General features: G+C 45.2%; 1 protein-coding gene across 1 annotated transcript in view; it reads left to right on the top strand.

Moving 5' to 3' along the window:
* The window catches only part of LOC147732555 (uncharacterized), a 237,069-nt gene that overhangs the window by 156,576 nt on the left and 58,695 nt on the right, over positions 1-21,798 (top strand). The window contains exon 7 of the mRNA XM_086954281.1: positions 17,345-17,392. Coding sequence (XP_086810407.1) covers positions 17,345-17,392 — 48 coding nt within the window. The remainder of the gene's footprint in view (positions 1-17,344; positions 17,393-21,798) is intronic.

Below are 21,798 nucleotides of genomic sequence, written 5' to 3'. Positions count from 1 at the left end.
TTTATGTGGGGATTTGAAGTTAAAAGTGAATTTTAATGTCTATTTATCTTCTATTTGTACTTTTTATGGCACGGAACCATAGCGAAATAGTTAATTGACTGTCTGACAAAATAATTTATTTGAGGGGAGCAGACAGTATGTATTTTCTGAGTGTGTATCTGATGCAGCTTTGAGCCCTGAAGGTCCAGGGACCAAATGCTATGCAACATCTGTGCATGGATCCTCAGTTGTGTGACCTCCCATTGTAACAGTGAGCTTCATCAAAGCTAATCTAATGCAGCGAAATGTAAAAAGTCAACAAATGCTATTTACGAAATGTGACCAAATAGAATAGTTTTAGATTAAATTTTGTCTTAAAAATTGTACATATTTGTTTTTTTATAGCTGTATGAAGTATATGCCTACAACAAGCCTATTTAACCTACAACATCGTATAAAGCCCCGGACTCCCCCCACAGACCCACCCCAGAATAAGCTAGTCTCCCGTCTAACTAAGAAAAAATGCCATCTCCCACGCCAACCTCCACTAGTCCCTCCACACTGAACTACTTAAAACCGCGCAGTTTGAACTCCTTCTTGATTAGTTTCCCCCCCAACTTCTCACCCAAAGCGAAAAAAAACTTCAAACACCGACTAATTAGACAACACCCAGAAACACTATTTGCGGACATATATTACTGCTCCTCCAAAGGGCAGATAAAAATGGATCTCATTTTCCACACAGAAAGACCTAAAACCTGGAACTCCATTCTCAGATCACAGGTCCACATTTCCAAAACAACTAACACTCCTCATAGCTGCAAACTGACGATCTCAATCCCTAACCACCCGATACGGAGTGGTAACACCTCTGTGACCATATACTCCAACGGCACAGTCCTGATCCAAGCCAACAATGACAACCTAGAGGCAGTTGACTCCCTCTTCCCCTAACTATGGAAGCCCCCTCTCACACACATCTCCCCTGGCCAACCAACTCCCTATCCCCGGACAGCCGGACCCACCAGGAGAGCCCACTAACTATTCCTGCGCCCTATGTCAACACCGCGAGACACCATCTGCACCTACGTCCTCACGAACAAGGCTCTCCAACCCCCTGCTGACTGTCACCCTCACCCTCCCCCGCTTATCAATTCCTCCAACAAACAATGAACGGCCCCAACCTGCAGCCAATGACTCCCAACCACCTCTCTATATCCACATGAAAGAGGACACTGGTATCACAATACAACCCACCACACGCCCACAGCCCCACACAGAGTCAACACTGGCAGCACAATAACCACAAGGCAACATGCTCTCACCTTCTCGGGACGACCCCGCCCAGAACACCCTAACCCCCACATCGGAAGAGATGGCACAGCGTCTCGCCCTGCTGGAAAGCCAGCTACAAACTAATCCTGGGTCTTAACGAAATCTTAACTAACCTCGCCACGCTCCGAAAGCCTAGCCAACACCCTCAACTGACTCCCACTTTGTCGAGCCCTACACACCAAAGGCTCCTTGCCCTAGATGGATGTTAACCCCCTCTCGAACCAGATACAGAGATCCAAAAGAGCAAGAGATGCAATGTCCTCGAGTGAAGCGGCAGATCTTGCCTCTTTGAATGACACTCCCTCTACTGTCACCCCAAAATTCAAGATCCAGGTGATCACTGGATCCAGGAGGGACTACTTCCCTCCAAAATCCCCAAGACCCCAGTCTCCCTCACTAATATCCCCAGGGCCCCCCTAATGAAGAAACCCAAAAAAGAAACGACCTCCACCAACTGCATGCTCAAAACTGCAGATCAGTCACCAAACATGCAACAGAGCTAGCAGAATCCATCCTCACCCATAAAATAGACATCGCGTTCATCACTGAGATATGGTTAAATAATTTCTCTTCTCCAATCATGGATATGCTTGTGCCCCCAGACTTTGCAATCATCAACAAAGACCAAAAAGACCAAAGAGTAGGGGGTATAGCAATCTTCCACAAAAACAACATCTCTGTGACAGGAATTGACACCTTTAACTACACCACCTTTGAATGTCTAACCACCAACATTAAGAAAAGGGACAACAAAGCACTACTTTGCCATATCCTATACCATCCTCCAGGCTACACCACTGCATTCAGTGAACACTTGTCCGACTTGATTGCTCACTGCTCACTCCGAGACTCTAACCATTTAATTCTTGACGACCTCAACCTACACTAGAATGAAGAAAACAACTCACAACTCCAAACCCTGAATGATCTTCTACACAACGACAACCTTACCCAACACTGCTCAGAGGAAAGCCAAAACAGAGGAGCAATCCTAGATCCCATTAATAATCAACCCAACACAATCCCGATCAACCACATCCTCCCTGTTGACTCGTCCGACCACCACAAATTCCTATTCCACATCAACCAACTGAATCTATACCAACCCCCTACGCAAGACCCCCCCAAATGGATAGGAAATCTAACTCAGAATACCGTGGCTGACCAGAAATCACCTCTCATTACAACACAACTATGACCTCCATTCTAGACCACTAGCCCCCTTGAAACTAAAAAGTACCAGGAACATTCCATCCAGATCCCCAAATGGCCACGTTGGGCATGCAGTGATTGTTCTCCACAGGCAAGCAGCGAGCAGTAACCTGGGGGTCCGAGGCATAAAGCAGATAGACTGGGCCCTCCTCTCTCACTCCTCTTCTCCGAAGTCGCATCCAACAATGTCCGGTAACAGAGGCGCCAAAAACACTCATCAAACAAAACTTGATCGCAACACCATGTCCAAAAATTTCGATCATGGCTGGACCTCCAGGGGCAGAGGCAAAGACGGGGCCGCAACTAGACACAGAGGACCCCTTGCTGAAAGACATTATGGAAGCCATCACCAGAGTGCGCATATCACTCATGAGCAGAATGGATTCAATAAGGACCGAAGTAACGCTTATCCGGGCGGACCGCCAAAAAACTAAACGACTGGGTCAATACAATGGAACTTGGAATCACTGCAACCGATCTCAACCAAGACTCCAAAAACAATGAAACAACAGATCAAACAAATGCAGAAGGTGAGCAAGACACTGGAAAGCAAGCTGGACGACTATGAAGGAAAAACGCGCTGGAATAACATCAGAATAATGGGAGTACCAGAATGGGCAGAAGGACTCACCCCAGACCTTTTTGTAGAGGATCTCATCACTAAGTATCTCCAGCCCAAATATCTGTCCAACTTCTTTTTGGTAGAAAGGGCAGATCGAGTCCCAGGAGGACGGCCAAGAGTGGAAGCCCCCACAAGGCCCCCCAAGGCCATTGCTGGCAAGATTCTAGAGATCGAGACGTAGTCCGGCAAACTGCCCTCTTAGCACCACCGATCAAATTCGAAAACAGTTTTGTGACCTTCTTCCCTGACAATTCTCTGAATGTGCAGAGAATGAGACATTCGTTCCCAGTTGCCAAAGTCAGACTCAGAGAAAATGGCCTGAAATACTCAATGTTTTTTCCCCGCCAAACTCTGGGTGGAAGCGGAGGGCAAGATATGGTTCTTTGACACCAGAATGGATAGATGGGTGGAGATCCGTCAATAGAAATGGCACCCAATCACGAAGGGAGAAATCCCCCGGACGGCGCACAGGACCAGACGGGCCACAAAGGCAACCAGCCAACGATAATGATCCAGAAAGATAATAACCCTTAGTGGACAGCTGTAGATCACTGACTGTACATTCACGATTAAAGAACTTGATCTGACGCAATGAATGGGCTGCCTTCAGAACATTCTAATTCTGGGCTAAGTGACTTTCTGTTTTGTCCATTTCAAAGTCAAAGTTTCTTTATTCGGTGCTTACAAAGATACCATTAAAGTGCATAGAGAATACATACATACAATTTTAAAAAGCACAGTTAAAAACAGTTAAGAAATTTTAAGAAATTTTTTTTAGTAAAAAAAAGATTCATGTATAAAAAACAGTACGTCATCATCAATCAGTGGGGGTTTCAGACTACGTTCAAGTGGAGTATACGGTTGTTTCCCTGGTATTCCTCAGTCTCATAGCAATTTTAATGAAACTTATAACGCTTAACAAAGTGTGTGGATCTGATGCTTTTTGCAGAAAAAGAAGGGCTGCTTTGGCGTGCTTCAGTTTTTGGTTTTTCAGAATCCTAACTAAAAACTTCTTTCTTGGCTCTGAGTAGAGAGGGCATAATAAAACAAAGTGAAGGGTGTCCTGTGGAGACCTGGTGTCGCAGCTGCAGGAACCCTTCGCCTCTACAGTAGATGTAAAACCTGCAGGAACTGCCAATAGATGGTGTAGTAAGTTCAAGCGGAACCTAGTCATGTAAAATCTTTCCTGCGCATTATACAGTACCGCTAGGTATGGTTCCATTTTGAAGTTTGTAGATACCACCGACCCATGTGCCACCACCGAGGGTTTTTTATTTTCGGTGCTCGCCCTCCTTGCTGTTGACCATGCATTAAATGAGTTTTTAAGCAGTGTTTTATTCTGTGCGGTCATCTGTTCTGGGTCAGTGAACAGATCTTTACAGCCAATACAATCCAAGGTGTCCTTTACGTATTTTAGCCATGTGATTTTGTTCCCATTTGTCCCGGCTCAAACAATCCATAATAATCTGTCTGCTAAAGCAGGCCTCTGGGTTTGTCCATATCCTGATTCAGGCCATGAGTGGTCGAATCTTAATTTTGTCCTCGATATAGGGTTCTCCCAGTTCCGCGTGGGTTATGTGTGCGGGGGTGCTCTGAGGGACCTTGAGTAATCTTTTAAAGAATTTATCTTCCTCAGCTTGTATCTGCTGTATGTGGTTAATTTTGCAGCCCCATACTTCCGCTCCATATACCGTTTTAGCGCAGGATACAGCTTTGTATAGGTTTAATATCTGTTCCGGTGACCACCTGCCTAGCCTCCTTCCAAATGCCATTATAGCACCCGTTGAGGCCACCAACTTGGATGCATGTTTTTCCGCCAGATTTTTGAATTCTAATTTCTCGTCAAAAAGGACACCAAGGTAGGAAAATGTCTTAACTGTTCCCAGCTTGTGGCTACCTATGCTGTACGAGAACGTGTTTGTTGAATTCCGGCCTGTGGTCATAACAAAAGATTTTTCCACGTTTGCTGAAAGGTCCAAAGAATTCATAAAATTTACAAACCCATCAATTAATTTTTGTAATCCCAGTGGCGTACGGGCTAGCAGCACCGCGTCGTCCGCATAGAGGAGGACGGGTACCGAACGCTGGCCGATCTTAGGGCAATCCACTCCCAATTCCATGAGTTCTTTGTCCAGGTCATTTATGTACAAAGAAAATAAAAAATGCAGCCCTGCCGCACTCCACTTGTACAGGGAAATGGTTCAGTCTTCATCCCTTCATTATTGTAACGGACTGTAGCCGTAGTCTCCCAGTGTAGTGCCTTTAAGATGTCAACTACTTCATGGTCCACCCCCATGGAGATCATCAGGGCCCATAATTTCTGTCTGTTGACACGATCAAAGGCCGCTGAGAGATCCATAAAACCCATTGGCTGCGATGGTGTATTTAGCGGTGAGGAGATATAGGTTTAAGCATTGATCTGTTGTGGATCTCCCTTCTCTGAATCCGTACTGTACATCAGTTAAAATATGATGGTCCTCTGCCCAGGTTTCAGACGATTTAAAATTACACGTCCCAAAACTTTTGCCGTGACATCTATCAGAGAGATTGGGCGGTAACATTGGGGGTCGTCCCGGCTGCCCTTTTTGTAGATGGGGACAATGGTTGCGGTGGACCAGGAGCGGGGCAGTCCTGCCACTACTGCCTCGTTCAAGACCCTGGTGAGAACGGGTGCCTACAATCCAATGTTGCTCAGGTAGAGATCGGGGGGGATGCCGTCGGGGCCAGGAGCTTTATTTTTTGACAGCCCTTGAATGGCTGATTTTGTTTCTTTTAACGAAAACATTAGACCTGTAGGTGTTGGTGGTTTTGTCCCTTTTTCTTGTGGTGTGGCCCCCGTGTGATTATAAAGACCACAAAAGTGATTGCACCATTGCTCAGGGAGGATGGTGTTTATTATGTCCGGCCCTCTTGGGTCTTTAAAACATGGGTCATTTATGGTTCTCCAGAAAGCCGACATATCGCCTCGCTCTGCTGCTTCCCTTAAATCCTCCCATGCTCGATGTTGCAGGGTTTTTTTTACGTATTTTCAGAGCTTTTTTATAGGTGGCTCTCTTCCCTGCAATCTTGGCTTTATCTTTCGGTTGTTCTATGAGACTTTTTTTTAGGTCTTTCAATGCCTTGGTGCAATCATGGTCAAACCAACGTGAAATCAGGGGCTGTTTAGGCCCTGTTCGGGGTGAGGATTTCAGTAGGTTGTCTACAAGCTTAGCAATTTCTTCAAATGCTCTAACTACAGTTGGGCCGGTCATGTTTTCATCCAGGCATATCTTTAATTGTTCTTGTCCCTTCGTCACAAGGTCAAGATAGAATTTATCTCCATCTATCTTGGCCCATTTAAGCCTTCTCCCCTGTGCAGTTATCTGTTCCAAGGCTTCAGGTGCACCCACTCCTTCTCTGAGGTTCATGCATATAAGGTTCATCTTCAGTGGGTTATGGTCACTGAAGGGGCTCAGAGCGATATCGAAGTTTGTGATCCATTTTTTGAGTGTTGGGGACACCATGATAAAGTCTATATAAGAGTGACAGCCTCTTCCTTTGTACGTTGGGTTAGGTTCCTTCTTATTATCTATCTTTATCAGGTCCATTATGGGCGATAGATTATGCCTCTTTGTGAAGTTCTCCATCTCCTTTCCCTCGATGGTGTGGGCAAAGTGGGGCCCCTTTTCCTCCGTGCACCTTGACCAATCCTTGTTTATGGGTCTTAGTTTTTCACAAAGGTGACAGTTGAAATCCCCTGCTAAAATCGTGTATGGTACACCCTTGGCGTGGTTAGATGAAGATAAGGAAAGCAAGCTGGACGACTATGAAGGAAAAACGCGCTGGAATAACATCAGAATAATGGGAGTACCAGAATGGGCAGAAGGACTCACCCCAGACCTTTTTGTAGAGGATCTCATCACTAAGTATCTCCAGCCCAAATATCTGTCCAACTTCTTTTTGGTAGAAAGGGCAGATCGAGTCCCAGGAGGACGGCCAAGAGTGGAATCCCCCACAAGGCCCCCCAAGGCCATTGCTGGCAAGATTCTAGAGATCGAGACGTAGTCCGGCAAACTGCCCTCTTAGCACCACCGATCAAATTCGAAAACAGTTTTGTGACCTTCTTCCCTGACAATTCTGTGAATGTGCAGAGAATGAGACATTCGTTCCCAGTTGCCAAAGTCAGACTCAGAGAAAATTGCCTGAAATACTCAATGTTTTTTCCCCGCCAAACTCTGGGTGGAAGCGGAGGGCAAGATATGGTTCTTTGACACCAGAATGGATAGATGGGTGGAGATCCGTCAATAGAAATGGCACCCAATCACGAAGGGAGAAATCCCTTGGACGGCGCACAGGACCAGACGGGCCACAAAGGCAACCAGCCAACGATAATGATCCAGAAAGATAATAACCCTTAGTGGACAGCTGTAGATCACTGACTGTACATTCACGATTAAAGAACTTGATCTGACGCAATGAATGGGCTGCCTTCAGAACATTCTAATTCTGGGCTAAGTGACTTTCTGTTTTGTCCATTTATTATTGCATGAACATGTTATTTTCTAAGGTGCAGAAATGGCGGGCATGGGCATAGAGTGGACACTCCCTTCACTTCTAATTTAGTATTCAATAGGGCAACAGGCGCTCTGCATAGTTGGGGATAGGGGCAGTTTTAAGCCCATAATGAAGGGAAGCAGGGAGGGGGGCATGGGCAGTTTGTTTTGTTTTAAGAGTAGTTTAGATGACAGGAATTCAGAGCATAAATGGGTGCTTTGCACTCTCACACCACCTCACAAGGGCTGGTCTATACATCCGTCTCAGGAGGATCTTTGCAAGCAAAAGGAGACACATATTATCTCCACCCAACATAATAGATTGCTGAAGACCACAGACGTAGAGAGGAATAAGTATTGTTAATGAAAAGGGGATCAAACTGCTGTCCTGGAACGTAAATGGTTTGGGTGACAAGCTTAAAAGGAGGATAGTACTTCAATATATAAAAATACACGCTCCAGACGTAGTCCTTCTGCAAGAGACACACTTAGTTGGAAACCCATATGGGGCTTTAACAAGATGGGATATAAATTAGTGGCTCACACAGCGTTCACCACTGGATCCAGGGGAGTTGGAATAATGATAAGGAATAATTTCCTGATGACCATAGATCAGGTCTGGACTGACAAACAGCAAATATGTAGCAATCACAGGGAGCTGGCAGAGTAAAATACTCACACTGGCATCAATATATATCCCATCGGGTCTTCATACCTTGGCCTTCAAGGACTTGGGAGATCTCCTTCTTGCCTTTCCTGAGGGACGGCTTGTGATGGGAGGAGACTTTAACTCGATAGTTTTGGGACGAATACACCAATTTCTCCTAAAGGATGTACCTCCCTGGTGAACGCAGATTCATGGCTTCCTGGGAGCTATGGGGATGGCTAATGCTTGGCGCACACTGAACCCTGCTGAGAGTAAGTTTGCTTTTCATTCTAGGGCCCACAACTCCCTATCGAGAATTGACTACATCATAGTCCTGGCAGGACAGATGGGACAGTTTAAAGAGGTGCGCCACTTGGCAAGGGTTATTTCAGACCATTCCCCAATATGGGCCCTATTAGGGGTAGGTGGAACACAGGTAGGAAAAATTGCTCCAATAAATCCCTGGTATCTGAAAAAACCCACAATTAAGGCTAAATTGACGCTAGAAATCGAACATTACTTTCAGGAAAATTAAGGCTCAATGGACTCTGCCTTGACGCTCTGGGAGGCATTTAAAACGGTAGCCAGGGGACAGGTGGTTTCTTTGATCGCCGGTACCCGGAAGGAGAAAAACGCACACCTTACCAGGCTGGAAACTGACACCCTAGAACTCGAAGGAGGGTCAAGAGGGGAAAGCTCGGAGGAAGACGAGCACTTACTGAAAATAAAGAGGAAAGAATATAACATAAAGAGGAAAGAATATAAAGATCTAGCCACAGACGCTGCGCAGGCCCAACATAGAGCTACGCGCTATAAAATGTATGAGCTTGAGGATAAAGCAGGGAAATTATTAGCTTGGTTGGACCGTAGAGAGCAAACCAACAGGCTGGTAGTTGAACTAATCGACAACTCCAATAGACAGATCAGAGATCCACAGGAGATTACGGACGAGTTTGCGAACCACTTTCAGCAAATTCATGAGTCCCACGTAGCCTCCACAAAGGAAGAGTCAAAGTCCCTATTATCGGAAATGCCAATACAAACCCTCTCACCAGGCAACCTTGAGACACAGGACAGTGAGCTTACCACCACGGCGGTCGAGAGGGCCATAGGAGACCGACAAGCCGGAAAGGTGATGGGCCCCAAAGGTTTTCCCATAGAACTGTACAAACTTGCCCCATGTAAAATAGCACTCCACCTCACCAAGATGTTTCTGGAAAGCAGAGAGCAGGGAATGCTCCCCGCAGACCAGAGGCTAGCTACCATTGTGGTCATCCACAAGAGTGGCAAACCCAAAAATAAATATTCCTCCTATAGACCAATATCGTTACTTAACACCGAAGTCAAGATCTTGTCAAAGTTACTGGCTAACCTATAGCTCCAAGTCGTCACCAAACTCGTACATCCAGACCAGTCGGGATTATTGCCAGAAAGAAATACCTCACTTAGGGCCAGATGTAGGTCGCCCAATACCGGTCGGTAACGGCCGAAATTACCGAATTTCGGCCGTTACTGACCGATATTGGGCTTTTTATATGTAGGTGGCATTTTTGCTGGATTCGGTATTTTACTGAATCAGTAATTTAAGGATTCGATAAAATACCGAATTCTTAACATACCGATTTGGTAAATTACCGAATCCAGGATGTAGGGAGCACTCAAGTTAGTGCATTCCTCAGTTAAGGATTCGTTATTTACCACCAACTAGAAGTTGGTGGTAAATAATGAAAACCTTTGAAAAAGCATTTTTTTTTGCTTTTCCAACAGTGCTATGTCTGCAACATGTGCACACCCATACACAATTGAGGGGTGCAACAGGGTGTCAAAGTGACACCCTGCCACCCTTCAATGTTTCCCCCTTTTACCAAATCGGTATTTACTGATTTGGTAATTGACATTCATTCCTAAGGGCCTCCAGGCCCATAGGAATGAATGGCAATTACCGAATCGGTAAATACCGATTTGGTAATTACCGAAACTTACAGATTTGGTAATTTTTAAAGAAAAATTACCTACATCCCATTTACCTACTCTTAAATACCGAATCGGTATGATTCGGTATTTAAGAATAGGTAAATTGAGATTACCTACATCTGGCCCTTAACCTCCGACGTCTGCACGGAGTTCTGAGCAGAACTGATACCTTACAAGAAGATGCAGTGGTGGTGTCCTTAGACGCCACCATGGCATTTGATACTATCGAGTGGCCATATATGTAATGGAATGGTACTTGAATAGATCACGAATCACCATGAGGCATCTCAGCGCTTGTACGAATACCACTGAGGAACCCTTCCGGTCCTCATGTATGCTGTACTCAAAAGAATGGGATATGGCCCAACATTTTTAAGCTAGATCCAACTTCTACATGCCAGGCCACTTGCACAAGTGGTGGTAAATAACCAAAAATCATCAACATTTACCCTCGAGATGGGAACTAGGCAGGTCTGTCGCCTGTCCCCACAGCTCTTCGCTCTGATGCTTGAGCCGCTGGTGTGGTGGATTCGGAAAGATCCCATTATGAGGAGCCTATGATGGTCGGAGGGCTGGGAGGATCGCATCTCATTGTATGCCGATGACATACTGTTTTACTTGGCCTCAATGAGGGCCTCGATAAATAAAGCACTCCATATCTTTACCAACTTTGGGAAATACTCCTGCTATACCATAAATTGGGAAAAATCAGTCATATATGTGCTGAGAGGGATTTTTCCCTACCTACCCCAAAACTATCTGATAGAAGAGGCGCAAGAGGGTATCAAGTACCTGGGGATATATACGTCACAAAAGACCCAGCATTATATTATGAACGTAACCTCTTGCCCTCACTGCAGCGACTAAGAAGCAATGTCAAACATTGGAAAACTTTTCCTTGTCCCTACTGGGCCAAGCCACCTTATTCAAAATGATGTCTCTATCACGTTTTCTATATATTTTGCTAAATTTGATGCACCCGATTTGCACTGAATATTTCAGGGTCATTGAAGGAGAACAGAGAGAACTCCTGTGGGATGGGAAACCGCCCGTACAGCGACACAAAAGTTGATAAGGAGTTTGTACAACAGTGGTATAGGACTACCAGATGTGCGAAGGTACTATTGGGCAGCACATCTAGCAGCCATAAATCAAGGCAAATATAGACCCTGTGATGACCCTAGGTATACTATGGACCAATGGCTCCTCCCGGATGGTGACTATACTAGAGTGCTATATTCAAACTCAGCAAAATTCCGTTTGACGGATCCCGCCGATCATGCGGTCTGAAAATGGCATGCCACAAATAAAAGTTGGTTAGGGACAGGAAAAACCACACAGACGACCCCATTGTGGGACTCAGACAGATTCTGCACTTTGAGAAACACCAGGGGCTTTGATAGATGGGATATGATTGGAATCTCAAGGGTGGGAGACCTATGGAAAAAGGGAGATGTAGTCCCCTTTGTGCAGCTGCAGAAAGAATAGAACTTGCGGACAAAGAATACTTCAGATACTTACAAATAAGACATGCCCTGCGAGCAGTCATTCCAGAAGGGGAATCCCTTGCAGAATACACCCTGCTGGAGGATAGAATCCTTGATGGACACATGAACCCAATAAGCCATTTCACTGACCTACCAAAAGTTAATCAATAATATGACTGATCCCCTCCTGCGGCTGCGCGAACACTGGGTAACTGACGTGGGAAGTTTGGAAGACGAGGACTGGCAGGAAGCCTTAGCGTCCCCCCGGGAAGCGACGATCTCTTCCAGACTAAAGCTTGTTCAACTCAAGGTTCTACATAGGGTATATTTATCATGTCCAACTCTCGTAAAAATTAGATATAAAAAAATTTCTGACTGTGGCCGAAAATGTGGCAGGGAGGGCACATTTATACATATCCTTTGGGAATGGGTGCACACTCAGCGATACTGGTCTGCGGTGACCCGCTGAATGGGAGAAGTCCTGGGAACCCAGATAGAACACAAGATAGGATTCTGCCTCCTAAATATTTGGGAACCCACTGATCTAGGTAGTAAAGAAAGGACCTGGGTGGCGATGGGGACGATAGTAGCCAAAAGCAACGTCGCCAAGCTCTGTGGCGCACAGGAGGCACCAACAATTACAGCATGGAAGAAAGATCTAGACTGATGTATGTTGATGGAACCAACAGTATATGAATCGAGGGGTTGTCCCAGGAAATGGTCACAAATATGGGGCAAATAGTATGAGTACAGGGAAAACATCTGTGAACCGCGGCAGGCGACCCTCCGTCTGACCCCAGTTACAAAAAAAGCGAGATACCACAAAATCACAAGCTTAAAGAGAAAAAGATATGATTGGGTGGAAACCAAGAGATTCCTTTGAAGTAATGTAATGCTTTGTATGAAGATGTATGATTTTGTTTGCATTATATTACTATTGTCATTAATAAAAAATATTTTTTTTTAAACCATTGTCCCTGCTGCCAGTGCACCTGCTGCATCATAGGCAGGTAACACCCTGTCCCCACTTCCCCAATACACATCACCCAACTGCTGCTTCCTACAGTTATGAGCCAGGGTTGCAACCTAGCTGGTTTTTCCTGGCATGACCAGTATTTGTCTCAGCCATCTAAGACCGGTATTTTTTCCGCGTTATCAGTGTTAAAATTGTACTCAGAGGTTCCTTAATGACCCCTGACTGATATTTAATGTAAACAAAGTGAAAAAACATTGCAAGCTTTGGCTATACACATGGAGGAAACAATTCACAGGTGCATTCTCCGTGGCCTCTTCTGCCAACTGGGAGAGCCAAATGTCATGCTTGGGAGGGCCGGACCCATTCTCTAGAACCAGGGCTGGTTCTAAACCAACACCAGTCTTCTCAAGTCTAAGCAGGGCAGCACTTTTCTTTGTCTAAGCCAGTTCCATAGCCAGACCCTGCATCTCACAGTCGGACCTCATTCCTGTGGTGTGCATGAGCAAACAAATCACCATAGTAAACGGACAAAGGGGAACATTATCAGCTTCAACAGGACGTAAGGTTGACATGGTGTCAGTTGGAACCACTGGTGAAAGAATTGTGCCTGTGAACATTAATAATAGAGTTCAAAATCAGGTGCACCTAAGCCCCCCTCTTCAAACACTGACATCAGTATCCCCAGCATCAGTAGTGGCTGCCACATTGCCCATGCCAAAGAAATTGAAAGAAATCTAATGCCGGTAAAAAAATGCCCTTGTCACTGGAATGGGAATATTAAAGAAGAGTTGACGAAATGTAGGAAGTATCATTATCTTTGCTATTGTGACTCTTCCAGCCATGAACAACTGCTGTTTTACCCATACATGCAAAAAGAACAATTGAAGGACAGAATGTAGAACAATTTCATACATTCACCCAGTACAGAGATCTGGGCCTAAATACTGGACTGGAAGCAAGCATCCTGGGACCAGTTTCGGGGTAACACTCCTCATCAGCCAGGCTAGCTTGACTCCAGTGGCATGAAGAGCATGAGACCCACGTCTGGGCATACCTGTCCTATTCAGGGTGACAAATGTAAAAAGAACAATTGATGGACAGAATGCAGAACAATGTCATACATTCACCCCAGTACAGAGATCTGGGCTTAAATACATCATTGTTTTCTCCCCATACCATTCCAGTTTGAACCCAGCAATATGCAAATCAGTCTTAACCCCACTCTCTATGGGAACAGTCCAGCCCGAACTGCCAGGCCAGGTCATCCCAGGACTGGAAACAAGCAGCCTGGGGACCGGTTTCGGGATAACAGCCCTCATCAGCCATGCTAGCTTGACTCCAGTGGCATGGAGAGCAGGGGACCTACATCTGGGCATACCCGTCCCACTCTGGGTGACAAATGCAAAAAGAACAATCGATGGACGGATTGCAGAACATTGTCAAACATTCACCTCAGTACAGAGAGCTGGGCTTAAATCCATTGTGTTTTTGTGCTCCCCATGCCATTCAAGTTTGAACCCAGCCATATGCAAACCAGTTTTGAGCCTGCTCCCTATGGGAACAGTCCATCCAAAACTGCCAGACATGATCCTCCCTAGACTGGAAACAAGCATCCTGGAAACCAGTTTCGGGGTAACACCCCTCATCAGCCAGACTAGCTTGACTCCACTGGCATGGAGAGCATGGAACCCACGTCTCGGCATACCCAACACTCTCCAGGTGACAAATATGAAAAGAACAATTGATGGACAGAATGCAGAACAATATCATAGATTCACCCCAGTACAGATATCTGGGCCTCAATCCATTGTTTTTTTGCTTCCCGTGCTATTCCAGTTTGAGGCCAGCCATATGCAAATCAGTCTTGACACTGCTCCCTATGGGAACAGTCCAGCCCGAACTCCAAGTCAGGTCCTCCCTTGACTGGAAACAAATATCCTGGAACCAGTTTTGGGGTAACACCCCTCATCAGCCAGGATAGCTTGACTCCAGTGGCATGGAGAGCACAGGACCCATGTCCGGACATACCCATCCCACTCGGGGTGACAAATGCAAAAAGAGCAATTGGTGGACAAAATGCAGAACAATGTCATACATTCACCCCAGTACAGATGGATTCAAGCTAGCCTGGCTGAAGAGGGGTGTAACCCTGTTACCGGTCCAAAGATGCTTGTTTCCAGTCCAGGGAAGACCTGACTTAGCAGTTCGGCTGGACTGTTCCTATAAGGAACAGGATCAAGACTGATTTGCATACAGCTGCGTCTGAACTGGGGTGGCGAAGTGAGCTAAAGAACGATGATAGATTCAACCCAGATCTGTGACTGGGGGTGGATGTCAGAAATGTTTCAGCTCTCCGTCCATCATCGCCTTGTGTTTGCTTAGTTTACCCCTTCAAGCATACACTCTTCCCGTCATATAGTAGCCCCACCACAATTACCCTGCTATAACACATCAGTATCCCTGCTAACCCAAACAGCTAAAGACTTGACCCATCGCAATTGAAACTCGGGGGCAATCGAACATGTCTTCAGTGTCAGCAGGAACAGGATCGATGTGGCCCAGTTAATGGCAATCCCACTGAATATGCCAAATATGAAGAACTCCCACAGCACTGGTTCAAGGTTCAAAGTAGGATCTCTAACATGTAGAGCCACATCATCCAGATACAGTTATATTATCAACTTTTGAGCTGTGTAATTTAGCCCTTGTTCTGCATGATGCTGTCGCAGTCGGGCCAAAAGCGGCTCAATAGCAATTAGCAAATGGGATTGAGGAGACTGGACTGCCATGAAGTCTTCCTCTGCTGATTGGAAAAGTTGTGAAGCAAATACTATTGTACACTATCTGGCAGGCGGTGTGTGTGTGTGCTTGCGCGTCTGTGTGTGTGCGCCCGTGTTCGAGTGTGCGAGCGCGGGCGTGTGTGCGTGTGTACGTGTACGTGCGTGTGTGTTAGTGTGTTAGTTATTCCCGTGGCACTCTCCCCATGATTCCAGCAAGGGTGACACGAGTAAGTCTTGGTACTAAATTCGTTTTTTATTAATATATATTTCAGAACACCCAACACAGGAGGCCAAATATGTATATATCTTTATTAAAGTCCGATCCACTAGGTAAAGAAGAAGCTACATCCAAGTCTGTGGAGCACAGAGAAAAACTATAGTAATTTCCTCGAGTCAAAGGCTTTGTGGTGTCCAAGGACACAGCCATCACCTGGAGTTGCAGACTCATGGATTGTAATACCGCAAAGAGAGTATGCAGATTTGTGGACCGTGGCTCGCCCCTGCACAATCCCAGACCATTCTGGCTGGACATTGTATGGAGTTTCCACATTGATCATGGAGAGTGAAGGATATGAATCATAACGTTTAGGGGGCGTGCCCGGTTTTAATATGATGATGGGGAGGGCTTCTCTGACAGATAGGGGAGAGGCAACATGTATCTGTAGCTTTTTCAAACATTGCTTGCAATTGGGGAGCAGAGAGCGCTTCTTAGTCTTAATAACATTTGGCCATAAGCACGTCCAGTACCAGTGCTTAATCACCAGGCATACTGTGAATGAGTCACCTATATCACATCATCAAAGGAAATGTCTAGAAACTGTCATGGGCATCTACCAGCCATGGCAATTGTGTATAATCAAAGAAGGCATCAAATCATCTAGAGCCGCCGCAGTAGCAGAACAAAATATAGTCAAGCATTGGCTGCATCATTTATTTGGTGGAATGGCAGGGTGCTCACCTGTCGGCCAATAGTTCAACAAAATAGAAGTTTGCCCATTCTTTTTTTTAGTACAAGGACCAGAGTTTTTCCTGCCCATCCTGGCTCAGGGCTCTTTGTATAAGCATGTTTTCTCTTTTTTTTCCTCCTTTGTCAACATATACCAGACATACCATCTTATCCCACAGTGGTATAGGCTGTCATTGTAGCCTTCTTGTGTGGTTCCCAACCCTACCACCTTCACCAACCCATGCAGCGGGATAACCTTGTTGGGTTGTCTCAGCCAGTAACCAAGACGTGCTCCAGGCTTCTTTCCTAGGCCTGTTAGTGCCACTATAAAGTACAAGAATCTCTCTTATCCTGAGGGATTCTCTGCTATGCACATATCCAGACTCACTCTATCCCTTGTGCAATCTACTAATTCGGCGCTTTGGTGATAAACTTTGCTTTCATAAATATATTCTCGTATTCGTGTTACTTTGCCAGTGTTCATTTATTTTCTCAAAATGTGTCACTTCATTCTCCTGTACTCATTATGCATTCTGTCTCCAACAATAATGATCATGGCTCCTATTTTGCTTCAAGTATGGGACGTTCGTAAACACACCTTGCGCTCCCTTTACTCAGATCAACACTTTCAACGGGTCTGTGTCTGCTGCTCTGCAAACATGATTACTTTTTAATCACACTTTTATACCTATTGCACCCATTGAATGTAGATTGCTATTGGGTATTATTACTTATTGTGAAGGATTAAAACTATAAGACTTTTGGGAGATAAAGTTAGATGGGATACAAAAGTATAGCTTATAATATATATATATTTTTAGGACTAATATTTCTGCCTTGCTTTTCTACTCTTAGAAAACCATCATCAAGGACGGAACTAATGAAGCAGTAAACAAATCACAGGTACGGTGGGATTTTGTGTGACTATACACCAAAATCGGGGGGTAATCATAGATGGCCCAGTAATCCTAATAGCAATTTTCGCCAGACAGAGATGCTGTGGAATGAGTTGTACTATACCAAAAGTGCAAGAATGGGAATTGGAGACGAAAGCAGTAGTCATGCTCTGTTTCATTTTATTGATGTATTTCTTTTAAATATTTTAAAGTCAACCCTTGGAGGATACAGGCTGTGGAAGAGTATTGAAGGCTGGCATCTCTGAACTGCACACATTAGAGAAGTCCCAGGTTCCACCTAGTGCTGCTAGTCCGGTGGAAGTAAACATTTGAGATGAGGTTGACGCCCAATCCTCCCTCAGGAATCAGGTTTTGGGTTGAGGGAAAAGTTGCCTTTCTATTTTATTCCTACTGATATAATCAAGAAAAGGCTTGTGTCTTTTTTCTAAGCACTTTTGATCAATGCAGATTTGAAGCCCTCTAAATGCTGCCTGTTGTTCTTTTTTTATGCTAAGATGTGCTATTAGTTAGCCATCACAAGCACTACTAATGGCCACGTCATGTCTGAAGTGTCAGCCAACTCAGCAGTCAATTCATGCTTTTGTCCAGCAAAGGCACAATTGCCTTCCAATCTCACTATGTTCCGAAGGCATCACTCTATGGAAGTCAAAGCCATCATGTTCAACAGTGTATCTTCTTTGGGTATTCATTCCCATGATGTATCTCAGGTGCACGCTAAAGGTGATCAATGCATTTATATAAACACATGGCCTTAGTGTGTAAATCTTCACCGCAGTTTAACAGAAATCTTCTTTATTGACTAGCTAATACTATGAAGTGCCTTTGATTTTCAAGTCAGGCCAGTTATAACATTGATTTACCCAGGCACATTCCTGTGGTTAGAGAAGTCTGTGGCACGGCTGTGTAGGTGCTCACATCAGCCAGTGACTGGGTGAATGTATCTTAGAAGTGTTCATTCTAGCTTAGTCAATGGGCAATTCAGTGATATTAAGTACCGATACACTCCCCTTTAATCCGGTGGATGATGTTCCTCGATCAATCCTCTTGCCATTCAATGTGATAATGTGTTTCAGGGCTATTAGCAGGAAAGCTAGCTCAATAACATGCACCAGTTAATCTTCCTAGGCCTGGTTGTGCCACTATAAAGTGCAAGAATCTATGCTGTACTGAGGGATTTATTAATAAGCACTTGTTTATACTCAGTCTAGAACTAGTAAAAACTGCTGATTCTGTGTATTAGCGATCAACTTTGCTTTCATAAATTCATACCTCTTATTCCCGTTAAATTGCCAATATTCTGTTGTTTTCTCAATATCTCTCACTTCACTCTCCTCTACTTAACATGGTTTCCCCCTCAAACGATAATGATAATGTCTCCTATTTTGCCACAAGTTTGCTAGATTCTTAAAAAACCTTATACTCCCATAATTCTGATCAATACCTCTCTAGAAGGTCTGTGTCTGCTGGTTGCAAACATGATTCCTTTTGAATAATACGTTCATATCTATTGTACAAGACCTGCCAACTCAGACAAAAGACTCGCCATGTGAGGAGGGGGCGGTGCATTGGAGGAGGCAGGGCATCATGCTGGCAAGTACTTACTAAATACACAAAACAGTTGCCGGCCCCACACTTAACTTTTTATCTCCAAAGCTAAGAGAAACAAACAAATCCTAATCTTGTGTTTGTTGGGTATATTTATTTTTACTCAACATAAACCACAATAATGAGCAACGTCTTGCTAAAAGAAAGGACAAATAAGATTTCAAGCTATGATTATAGTCAAATTCACGATCAATGTGATTATTTTCTCCTTCCTTTATGCCGACGCGTTTCAAATCCGGAGTGAACAATTGCCAGATTCTCATCAGGGCTCTGTCGTCTAGTGATGTAATCCTTTATTCGGCGCGATCTGAAACAATAATCACAGTCGGCCCTTAGTTTTTTATGACAGTTGTCTTATTTGACCTTTCTTTTAGCAAGACTTTGCTCATTATTGTGGTTTATGTTCAGTCACTACTACTTGACAACTATCGTAAAAAGAGTAATTATTTGTGGATAAAAAGTAGTGAAGTATAGATGAAGTTTGTATCTAATGTGTTTATATTTAATATGTGAAATTGTTTTGTATATATGTGTAAATGTGTATTTAATGTACACTGTTCTTTCTCATTCATGAAAATTGAAAAACTAAAAAATGAAAGTTGGAATTCAAAAGGGTAAAAATAAATATACCCAACAAACACAAGATTAGGATTTGTTTGTTGCTCTTCGCTTTGAAGATAAAAAGTTAAATGTGGGGCCGGCAACTGTTTTGTGTATTGCACATTTGGTCCAGCTGCCCCCACGTCCCAGGACCTCACTCCGTCGTGTTACAAAGGCAAGTACTTACTAGGCACTTTTTTGCCTCAGCCTCTCCTCAAGCTCCTTCCTACCGAAAAAAAGTGAGAAACGTTGCTGAGGCTGGTGCTGATGTCCTGGTTTGTTTTAACACCCCTTAATGGATGGCAGCAGTTCAAAGCCTTTAAAAAAGCGCGGAAAATCCACTGTATACAGCAGTTTTCAGCTCGTTTTCTCTGCCATCATGGGATATTGGTTCCATACTGAGTGACTCTGTGAAGGGAGTCGATAATGTTTGTCACACTGTGGCATGGTGTAAGTTGACAGGTATGATTGTATCCATTGGATGTGGACTGCTAGTGGATATAATTTTTTTTTTTTAAACAAAAGATCTTTATTGTTAGCAAAGCCATTGACATCATCACACGTATCATACAAGCATGGTGTACATCCGCATATAGTACCAAAATCACGTAGGTAGCAAATTGTTAGTTCGTACACAGCCTTTTAGCCGGCATCCCGGAGGCCCGGCGGCGAGGTAATGCATTAATAGTATAACTGTGTCTTTTAGGTGGTTATATCGCAAACTACGTGCAGGTGCGGTGTGTCAACTGGCAATTAACTTCTGCAATCGCGATTAATTGATCTAACATCGAGGCGAGATCAAGAGAAACAGTTCCCGCCAAACTCCCACCCCACCCTCTAGAGTGTGTCTGTGTGTCTGCCTTCCCTGTCCCAACTAACATGTCCCCGTGTGTGCCTACTCTGTGTCCAGTGCCCATCCCCCCGTAGTAGACAGTCCTCCCTCAGCAGCCTCCCACCATCTCAACCCTGGGTTCTACGCAGCCGTCCCCACTTAACTCGGAGCATTCCCACCCCTACCCTCTCTCGTATCACAGTGAACATTGTCAGGGCCTAACTCCTCCAGTCTATCTTGCAGTTCCACCGCCTCGGAGGTGTCAGATCTGTCCTCCTCACCTTTCTGTAAGTGCTCTTTGTAAAGATCCCAGAAATTCTTGGGCCTACTTCTGGGCGGGAGCAGGTCACTATACAGTTCTGTCTGAGTGCAGCAATACTGTAGATCCCTCATCCATCTAGTTTTTGTGGGAAGGGGCCCTCGCATCCAGCAAGCCGCGACCACTCTTCTTGCCAACAGCAGAGCCATGTCCACCAGGCGACGCAGACCTGGGGCTAGAGGCTTAGAGTAACCGATAAGCGCGAGGGCAGGAGTGCGGGGCAGGGGTTCCCCCAGAATCTGATCAAGTTCTGCAAATACGTCCCCCCAGAATGCGTGCACCCCAGGACATAACCATGCCAAGTGGAAAAAGTCTGCCACCATTGTCCGGCAGCGCTCGCATTCAGCTGTGGGACGGAGGCCATAGCGGTGAAGACGTTCAGGAGTATAGTACACCCGCTGTAGATATTTGAAATGCACCAGACGGTGCCTGCCGTTCAAGGAGATCTTACGCGTGCTGGAGCAGCAGTATCGCCACATCCCGTCGTCTATGGGGGATTGGAAGTCAGCCTGCCAGGCTTCTCTGGCCTTAGACGGCTGCTGGCGCTGCTGCGTCACACCCAGCTTGTTAAGCTGCGAAATGAGCTTCGCCGGTGAGGTGGATTTAAGTACATAGGTCAGTTCCGGGATCTCCTCCGGTTCCTCCAGGTCTGAGCCCAGTATTTCACGGAACGCCGATCGGAGCCTGTGATATTGGAATTTCTGTAGCAGGGTGTGGCCTGCCTCAGAGGCAGTCAACTGGTCCCAGGTTTTAAGTTTGCCATCCGCGAACAGGTCTTCCATTCTTACTACGCCAAGAGACCGCAAGGCTTTAATCACTCCTTTTTCCCCCAGGGGATCAAGCCAGAGGGCCTACTCCACAGGTAGCAGTGGGGAGTATAGTAATGCACAGCTACGAGAACTCACTAAGCAGTTCCAGGCATGGTTGGTCGCTTTCAGCGAGTCCATCTGACCAACCGCGCGGTTCCTGGGCAGGCAAACAGTGGCGGGCAGAGGAAGCGGGTCCGCAAACAACCGCTCCAATATGAGGTGCGGGG

This window comes from Lissotriton vulgaris, chromosome 2_1 (genome assembly GCF_964263255.1).
Source record: "Lissotriton vulgaris chromosome 2_1, aLisVul1.2, whole genome shotgun sequence".
Taxonomy (NCBI): domain Eukaryota; kingdom Metazoa; phylum Chordata; class Amphibia; order Caudata; family Salamandridae; genus Lissotriton; species Lissotriton vulgaris.
This window is presented reverse-complemented; position numbering and strand designations above follow the sequence as displayed.